At 45.8% G+C, this 9728-nt stretch overlaps 1 protein-coding gene across 1 annotated transcript; it reads right to left on the reverse strand.

The window, feature by feature from the left end:
* Positions 1 to 333: 333 nt before the first annotated feature.
* Positions 334 to 9291, reverse strand: vps41 (VPS41 subunit of HOPS complex). The gene is made up of 27 exons (XM_085939509.1): positions 9063 to 9291; positions 8720 to 8758; positions 7743 to 7850; positions 6408 to 6485; positions 6160 to 6234; positions 5492 to 5554; positions 5241 to 5306; positions 4067 to 4186; positions 3842 to 3988; positions 3706 to 3772; positions 3534 to 3631; positions 3340 to 3469; positions 3007 to 3241; positions 2812 to 2893; positions 2650 to 2742; positions 2434 to 2561; positions 2187 to 2331; positions 2056 to 2097; positions 1933 to 1983; positions 1711 to 1848; positions 1567 to 1621; positions 1364 to 1504; positions 1136 to 1272; positions 946 to 1045; positions 774 to 818; positions 610 to 689; positions 334 to 518 (listed from the first exon to the last, which is right to left on the reverse strand). The coding sequence occupies exons 1-27, from the start codon at positions 9081 to 9083 to the stop codon at positions 438 to 440; spliced, it is 2565 nt and encodes an 854-aa protein (XP_085795635.1). The 5' UTR covers positions 9084 to 9291; the 3' UTR covers positions 334 to 437.
* Between the last annotated feature and the right edge of the window lie 437 nt (positions 9292 to 9728).

Genomic DNA, 9728 nt, shown 5'->3' on the forward strand with positions numbered 1-9728 from the left:
GAAAAAGGGAGTCACCCTTGACTGGTAACCAGCTAATATCATCATTCATTTTCATAGCACTTGTCCTCATTTGGGTCCTTGCTGTGGAAGTGGATTGCATTCTGGACTGGTCACCTTTCAAGTGGTCACATACAACCATTCACAACTATGCACAATTAAGTCTTAAATTAGAACGTGGGAGAAAGTCGTAATAACTGGAGAAAACCCATTCACGCATGGGGTAAACAGTCAAACCAAGAACCTAAAAAAATTGTGAAGCAGACATACTAACCACTAGCACACGACTCAATATGACAAAAATAACCTTCAACAACAAACAGTAATCCATAATAATTTTTAAATTAGGATTTTATTTCTTGGTCGGCCAATTACATTACCAGCAATTAGAAGGTGTCCACAGATTTGAATATCGTTTTTGGTGATGTTTTTTAAATAAATTATTTGTTCATTTCCAAGATGCCGCTCCCTGGCCCACGCTTCTTTGCACTGCAGATGTTGCAAAACTGCACTCCGGGAGTCTGTAAAAAAACAAGAGGGAAAAAAAATAAAAAAGATATTAGGCGAGATGTAACGTTCCTGCTGGATGATAATGATTTTAATATTTCTAACCGTTCCCGTGGAGGGTAAACATTCCTTGTGAAACATGTGTCTGCAATGGAACACCACCACGCTGAAAGCTTTGGCCATGTCTGAAACACAAATCGAGTATAGAATGTATAGATAAAGCATCCAGTGCACTGTAAACTAGAAATAAAAGTTCCAGTGTGACATACCTGAGGGTAAAATTGTCACATGGCACGATTCACAAATGCTCTCTTCTGCAAAGAAAAGCCCACAAAAGTATAAATAGAAGTTTCAATGTGAAAATCTGACCCACACCATTTTTCTTTACACTTATATCACAACGGCATGTATTACAGGCTCTAGAAAATTCTGTGCACCGACCGTCCACGGCGATGCCTCTGCTCTGCGTGCGATGCATCTTCTGAAGCAGTGACAGAGAGTCGGCCACCAGGATCTTCTTACATCCTTCGCGAAGCATAATCTGTTAAAGAAGAGGAGAGAAGGTCTTCTAATCAAGACAGGAAAGCTTTATTGTAAAAATAAAACACAAACAGCAAATTTGAGCATCAACCTGCAAGTTGTAATCATGGAGAATCTTGACCAGGGAATCCCTGAGGTCGGGGATCTCCATGCCCTCCTTGATGCGATGGATCAGCAGAATGGGGTCCACGTGCGTGCCGATGTTGTTCAGCAGTCCTGTGATGAATGCTGGAAAGGCAAAACCAAAGAAAAGGTTGTGAAACTCATTGGGCAAAAAACAAAGCCAACTTTCTGAAATTGTCTAAGTTGGGCTTCTCACGCGGCTTGTCAATGGAGTAGGTGATGAGATCCTCCCACAGCTCAGCGTCGTCCTGCTCCTTGGCAAACTCGATGGCCTTGTCCACGTCCCCCAGCTCCTTCATGATCATCTGCAGCGCCCGTCTGCAATTCCCCATCCGGCCTGCGGAAGCGCTCCTGTTAAATCAACTCCGCCGTTGAGAAAATTCCAGCATTTGTTCTTACTGAGCAGGAAGACGGTCTCCTCCACAAAGTGTCTCTGCTGGCAAACTTCCAGAGCCTGCAAGAGGAACCTACTACGTCAGTGGTGGCCTTACAGAAGAACCAACAATGCATCACCCTCAACGTTTGAATGAAGAGGACGAGTACCTTCTCCAGTGGACAGTGTGTGCTGTCCCTCAGGAAGGGCAGCAGATTGGGTCGGTCGAATTCAGCGTACAGGCCGATCTGCTTCTCGTGGTACCTCTGGCCTTTGTGGTGGTCCCGCTTGAACAGTTTGTGGAGGTACTGCCCGGTGACGAGCGGGAAAGGCGTTAAAGTACTACGGCGGCAAACGCAACAACAAAATGGAGGAGGGGCGAGTCTACTGACCACATGAAGAAGCTCAGGCCTGTCTGCCAATTCCTCCACCACCCTGTCAATCTAAAAATAAAGAAAAGATTTTGTGAACAACATAATTATCCTTAAAAATTAATAACATGATATCGCACTCACTGATATTTTGTCTTCATTATCCAAAAGCATGTCCACAGCTTTCTGTGCGCATACAAAAAAACAAAAACAAAACATGAAATTAAAATCCCGAAGGCAATTGTTGTCGTGGTGACGCGGGTTGCGACACAAACCTCTTTGTCAAAGTCCATGAGGAGCACAATCTTGTCCTCGATGGAGGAGAAGAGGTTGTGCTTGTGGATGAGTTGGTAAACGTCTTTGTGGCGAAGACGCAGGTAGATCTCCAGCGCGCGGTCATAGCGCTGGTCGTACGTGTAGCTGAAATCAGACAAAATTAAATCAGACACGAGTACAGTGCATGTGTGTCTAATTTTCAGGATCCATTTTTTTTTTTTTTTTTGTCCGAAAAGGCTGACTCACAGCTCGGCCAGCGTGGTGAGCAGGGTGGGGTTCATGGGGTTCTTGCTCAGGTGGTCGGTGACGGCTTGGACGATGGCCATGTTGTTGTAAAGCTCTCCCGGCCACTCCCGGATTAGCGTGGCGAAACCCTGAGCGGGCAGGCAGGTGGAGGGGAAAAAATAAAATAAAAAACACTTTGAGTCTATGACGGGCTTAAAAGGTCAACATTCAACGTACCTCATAGTCTGTTTTGAGGAATTCGTGCAAGATCATTTCGTAGATGGCCGGGCGAAGACGCAGGTCTCCTCTGGGTAAATACTGACTGATGGCCTACAATTGAAAATGTTGATTTTGAAAGGGAAATGAATACCGACTTGACCTTGCTTTGCCATGACTCACCTTCAGTTGTCCGATAGTCTTGAATCTGTACACCTCGTTTTCCCACAGTTCCATGTTTTTCCCGAGAATCTTTTGGCACTTCCTGCATGAGAAAACTGCATCTAGTATTATTCCCGAAAATACGGGACTGTCTAAATATCCGTGTAAATTGTTGCCACGGCAACGTAAAAGCCAGAGAGTATTAGGAAGAGAAACCTGGCGGCACCGTCGTAGTCACCCTTCTCTAGCAGATGGTTGATGTAGGCCATGCCGATCTTCTGCACATCGTGTCTCTTGATGTTCTTGAAGCTGATCTCGGCGGCCATCAGTGCCTCCTCGTACTTTTTCTTGTCCAGCAGCCAGTCGATGTGGTCGTCCTGGTCTCGCTCCTTGGCCACCACCACGTCTTTGGGGCTGACGATGTAGAAAAGCGACTCTCCCTCCGAATGCTCTGCACGCCATAACATAAGTTGTGGTCAATTGTGCGCAATTCTCTCGAGAACTTTCAAGATGAAACAGTTGCTGCTTTTGTCGCCGGGTCAGTCTCACCGAGACGATAGTCACGACACTCGTTCTCCTGATAGTTGCGCACGGTCAGGGCGTCTGACGAGATCTCCTCGCACGACTCGGGTAGAGGCTGAATAATGTCGAGACGAGGCCGTGCCAGGAACTCGGCATCCTGACCCCCCCCCCGGAATCAAACGTAAGAAATGAGCTCACGGTTTCCGTCAAGTTTTCCTTACCTCGTGCTCGGCATTCTCCTTCACGAAGAACAAGGTGACCAACTGATCGGCCAGCGGCGCCAGCCCACTGATGAAGAACTCTGTCTCGAAGGCGGAAACTTAAACAGCACAAACGGGATTCACTGATTGTCTGGTCACGAAAAAAAAAAAACATGTCCGAAGCTTTCCATACCTATTTCCACATAACGATTGGGCAGGTCCCTCATTTCTGTAGGATGTCGCTCCTTTACGGCACAAATCTTCAAAGGAGGATGCGAAATGACACAAATGTTGCTTGAAAATGTCAGGTTCAAATGAAAAGGTCAAACCTTGATGGAGGTGCCCCATCCTACGATGAGGGTGGTGTTATCTTTCCAACACAGACTACACGGGTACATGTCGGGCCTCAGGTTGACGTTGTCCCGCAGAACGTTGGTGATGCGTTGCTTGGTGCTGATGTCGTAGATCTTGACGCCCTAAGCCGAACGAATGAAGGGCGTCACGTCTCGACCGGGCGTGCTCGCAAAGGTCGAGGGCGGAGGAAGGCCGCGTACCACGTTGTTGGCCCAAGCGATGAGGTTGCTTCTCCACTGCACGTTGGTGATGCTGCCCTCACCTTCGTGCAGGAGCGACATCTTCCAGCGGTTCATCCAGTTGCGCTCGTACAAGAGAAGCTTGGAGGCCGCGAGAAAAAGAAAAATGTCAGTGCAGAATGTGGAGCAGTGGCGCCCTGCGACCAATAGAGGGCAGTGCATGAACAGTAGACAGCACACTGGAGTCAACCTTAGGTGGATGACCATCCATTCATTTTCTGTTAAGTGCACAATAAAAAATAATAAAGTCATCAATAAACATTCATATTGAGAACCAGAAGTGCAAGGCGCCTGAAAAAATGTTAAGGGGATTTTTTTTCATTATCACTATTATTATATGAACATGATCCATATGTAAAATCCTTCTAAATCAGTGCTTTTAGGTTGCTATATTGTTAGCATGTCAAGTGCTAGCGACTGAGCGTTTCCAATCGCTACGAGAGGCCCGCACTAATGTCTACACGTGCTGTCGTGATACAAAAAGCTTGATAATATCAGCACCTAATAAACGCTTCAGCCCACCACCGAGAGACGGCGCGACAAAAGAACGGCGGAGGCAAACATTGAATTTTTCTTTCCCGTCGAGGCGCATCGATTTCCGAGGCGGGCACCTCGCCGAGGCCTTCAGCGAGAGGAATCGGCGGCGATTCAAAGAAAATGGCAAAGCGGCATGCTAACAATGACGCCAAAGAAACCTTGCTTGATGTCGAAATGTCAGCACCCTTGATCTAAAAATAATCCCTGGCATTATTACGTATACTCTACGGTCACAACATTAGGTACCCCATTTGATATTTTTCTCTTGGCTCAAGCGGTAAGCTCGCCCGTAACGAAAAATTTGTCTCACAACGCAAAAACTCGTAAGTCAAGGCAGCACTGTGTGGCATCACTATAATGATTCATTCGTTCCCCGAGATTGCTGGAAAGCACTTTGAGAAAATGGGCCGCTCTCCAGAGAGCACTCCAAAGAGACAGAAAAGGCACTTTTTGTTGTTGTTTTCCACAGCGGACCAAAAAAAGAAAGATGGTCTCCTTTAGCCGTAGCGAGCTTGTACCACCAATAACGGATTTGAGAATAGAAGGTCCCCAAATGTGTACCTGTGAATGAGGTGGTGAAAATTCTATTCGAAGCTACCTTGTTGCCGCCGGTGACAAACTGCTTGTAGTTGGATCTGGAGAAGTGCGGGTGTAACGCCACCACCTAGCGAGACAGACGACACCGTTAGCATTTGGCAAAGTGAAACGGGATTGATGTTTTGCAATATTCCAGTTAAGGATGACGAGAAAGAATGGACCAACAAATTGGAGCAGCGCAACAGAGGCCAGAGAGCATTTGGATGAGGGAAAGTGATTTTTTTGGGGGGATAGCAATCCAATCTTACTTACTTTGATGGGACAATCAAAGTTCTCGTGGAAGCCTTCTCTTGTGTAGAGGCCAAACACTTGCACCTGAAAAAAAAAAAAAAAAAAAAAAGGAATAACAAAAGGTGAATAACGCATCACCTCCGCTTTAATTGCCGCCTCTGAAACTAGCCCGGACCTTGGGGGGGAAAAACTGTGGAAAACCCGACTTTGATTTGCTCCACCAGGTCGCCAATTAGTGCACACCTTGATTCCGGGGAGAAAAAAAAAAAAAAACAACCCTGCGGGCTTTAGAAGCTTGCTAATCTTGGACTCTGTCGCCACCTCTTGTGTGCTGTAAGAGGACCGGCGAGTTGCCATTAGTGCATCCCGGCCATCGGGGGTGGGGTGGGGTCGGAATAACACCAGATCCCGAAGGCATCTCATCGGCAATTAAGGATTACGTTAGATTTGTAAGGATTAGAAGGGCCTCCTGAAATCAAGTGGGAGCGCATCTCGCCTGGGAGGCTCTTAATTACGATAAGCATCAGTAGAAGATCATTTCCCGAGATTAAATGGCAGGTTAACAGTGGCGCCGTGAAAACCTGCTCAATATTTCCGTCCGCCAGCGTTAGCATCAAGTTTGGCAGTGCCGATGGAGAAGGACCCCGTGCCGCACGCACGTGTGATCAGTGAGATGGAAGATGTCCGACCTTGCCGTCCTCGGAGCAGATGCCCACGTGCTCGCCGCTCTCGTCCAGGCTGATTTGGTTGATCTTTACCGAACTCTAGAGGAACAGAAGCGATGTGGCGTCATCTCAAATCATCTTTCGCCATTGAAATGAATGAAAATGTTATCAATCCGTTCCAGACTCTTCCAAAACAAAAAATGTACAAAATAAAATAAAATGATTTATGCGCATTATTATGATAGTCTAAGCATTCTGTGGCTCTTACTCACAATTTCAAACTTCTGGGTGACATTTCCTTGGATGTCCAAAAGGAAAACCTTCCCAAAATGTGTCCCCAGAGCAAGAAACTGCAATAAATAAAAAAAGTATAAATTCAACAAGAGAAATTGAAGATTTTTGAATCATAAAACGAAGCCGTGTTTGTGTGTAGGTGAAGGGGATTATATATACAAAAAAAAGGCGTCCGGGTGCGGATCGGGTGAGCTTGTGAGCAAAAGTGTGAAATTGCCATTGCTCTTTATTAAGTCAGGCAGTGTGAAATGGCATTTCTTCTTCTTAAATTAAAAGGCTTCAGCATAATAAATGCACCGTACGTCTGACTTGTCTTCACCCTCTTGCTGCTAAGCACACAGCTATGATTTAAAAGCATTTGTCTCTTGCTTTTGTTTTGTTTTTTTCCTCGGTGCATCATGTGGTGTGTGTGTGTCCACTGGGGAAAAAGAAAGAGGGGGGGGGGGGGGGTAAAAAGGGAAATAGTGTGACTTTAAGTGTGTGTTCCTGCCGCCCCGGCCTAATCTCCCCCGCCACCCCCGCCTTTCTCTGGCGGCATGTGGCCCAGCAGCATGCTTGAGTGCAGCCTATAATGAAATGCTTATATTTACAGGCACAGCTGAGCGTGTCACACAGAGCCCACTGCAATCTTCCCCAAATAAAATAAGCAGCAAATAAAAATAAATAAAGCAAGAAAGAAAGAAAAGGGTTGGAGGCTCGTGAGGCGCAGCAACTTTTAAAAGGGATTTATCGGAACGGGGGATTGTTCAAACGGAAATCCCCATTCAGACGCTTTAGATATGAGGCCGCATGTGTGCGTTTGCCGTGGAAAGTAAAAATTGTTGGTGGGGCGGCTGTGACCACGCGGGGGTCCTCGCTTGACTCGGGGAAGGCTGCTTGAGATTGGAAGCCCCTAAATATCTAATAAAAATATCTATTGAAGGGGTATTTTATTTAAAATATGATTAAAACCTAACAAAAGAAATAGTTTAAAAAAAAAAATACAAGTAAAATATAGTAAAAAAGAGGAAAAAAAGTGAACAAAAAGAGTTCAAATATGAGCACTCCAGAAAACTGGTTCAATCGTTCACGAAGTGACCATCCGACCAGGAAGCTCTTTAGCGGAGGCAATGAAGGTCCGACCCGTGTTCCCGCTGTCGAGATGATTCGTCATCTTGAAGAAAACCCCCTCGACGGCAGGTGCACGGGAGCACGACAACGGCGTCTGGCGCGTCTCCTTGCGAGGAGCGGCCGTACGCGCAGGTGAGAAAAGAATGGCCCCACGAGGCGGATTGGCAAAGGGGTGGCGAGACGGGATGCCGCACCAACATTACCTTGTCGTGGACGGTCATGCAGCTGGCGGCGTCGCTCTGGAGGATTTCCGTCACGCCGTTGGACAGCCGTTCGTATTTCAGCTTGGGTTCCTCCTCGCTGTCGTCCTCCTGGGGGACAAAGAAGATCCGCTGGATGACCGACACTCCTTCCAACAGTTTTCATTACAAGCGACATCCCGGACGTGAGCTCAAAATCCTGCAATGTTGCAAATAATCTGCAATATGAGGATGATGAAATCTGTGATGTGGCCACAAAAACTGATGGCGCGAGACGATTTAAATAATCAATGAATCTGATGATTTTTTTTATCCAATTCATCGAGGAGCTCGTGTGGCTGATGCAAATTGGGCCAAGGATGCAACATATGTCATGGATCCCCCCCCCCCCATCCCATCTATTAAAATGCCGACCACAACGTGAACGGTCAAGGGACGTTATCCTCGGTTTGAACTGTAAAACTGTGACTTCGGATGAAAACGAGGCCAATTGTGCGACGCTTGATGGCAAAAGTTTCTGAGCAGAGGGATACAGTTCAGATTTTTTTTTTTTTTCTCGTTCGATAGGGCGGCCAAGCCCGTGACGAATGCCCTCGCGTCAAAGCTCTCACCACCGTAATACACAGGAAATAGCCGAGATATGGCATTGTGGAGTGGGAAAGGATTGTTTTGGAAAATAACACTTTTTCCACGCTCTTGTCCCACCATCGGCCCCCCCCCCTCCAGCTCAGCAGGACATGAGAGCGCACACACGCAGTATTTGGAGTTGATGCACCCCACAGACTGTGCAGCATCGCTTATAAAGCCGATTTGGGAGTAATATTCAGCCCGTGACGCACCGGCCCCAAAGTGTTGCTCGGTGCCGGCAGAAGAAAAGCAAACGCTTGACATTGATGTTGACAGTACAGATATAAGAGTACATTGAGCAACTCATACTCATTCTTGACAGATGGACCAGTGGTTGTATTTATTGATCTTACCTCAGATTCATCTGTGAATTCCTCACTTGGTTGTCTCCTCTGTTGTAGGAAACACAGATTAAATTAGATTCCACTCGATGGTCAAGTAGTACAAGGCACTGATATCTGGATTGTATATCATCAGCCTAATTCATAAACAATCCATCAGCAAATGAACTTATTTCAGATGATTTTTATTGTTTCATTTGAATAAAATATGGAAAATATGCATCTTTGCCTAAGTTTTCAGACTTTAGAGAGGCCGCCTAGCTGTACATGAATACAGTAAGTCTACATTTGAGGTTCAACGAGTTAGTTTAGTAGTGACAACATTAGCCGGCTAACGTTAGCATGCTAGTCTTACCTCTTCCATCACTCCCGCCATCGTTACGTCACGTCTTATCCGACAATAAATACGCTTTGACCGGAGTTGAAACCTACTTGGAGGTCCCCACCAGCACGGTTATTATCCCGGCATGACAATAAAAATAATCACGACAGTACACGCGTGATGCTTGTTGACGGCTAGACTACGCTTGCTGGCTTTAACTTGAATCACATGATAGCAACACCGACGCGGGGGTTTGTGGGAATTGTAGTTTTCCTGCTTGAAAACGCAACCGATAGAAGTGCGCTGATTAATGCAAGAAGCAATCAATTTAGGAGAGCTACATTTCTTCGGATATGAGTTTGCGATAACTTTAGTCAGTTTTTACTTGGTTGGTTAGTTTTTTTTTTGCAAGAGTATATTACTTTAGCCAAAAAGGGAATTTTAAAGGATGAAGAGATGCGGAAGAAATTTCAACTGCGTCACAACAGGTAACGTCATGCGCACTGGCACCATTCCTTTGTCTATATATATTTAGTTTCTGTTGTACTATGTTCATTTTGTTTTCACTTGTCAATTATTTTACTGGTTGTTTTATCACAAACAAAATATTTGTGACATGTTTCGGCTTGTACTTAGTTTCTGTATGTTTGTTTACCTTAATCACATTGACACAATTCAATGTTATTGCATGAGGTATCA

The sequence above is a fragment of the Syngnathus leptorhynchus genome, chromosome 19 (genome assembly GCF_054491065.1).
Source record: "Syngnathus leptorhynchus isolate UIUO chromosome 19, UIUO_Slep, whole genome shotgun sequence".
Classification (NCBI taxonomy): domain Eukaryota; kingdom Metazoa; phylum Chordata; class Actinopteri; order Syngnathiformes; family Syngnathidae; genus Syngnathus; species Syngnathus leptorhynchus.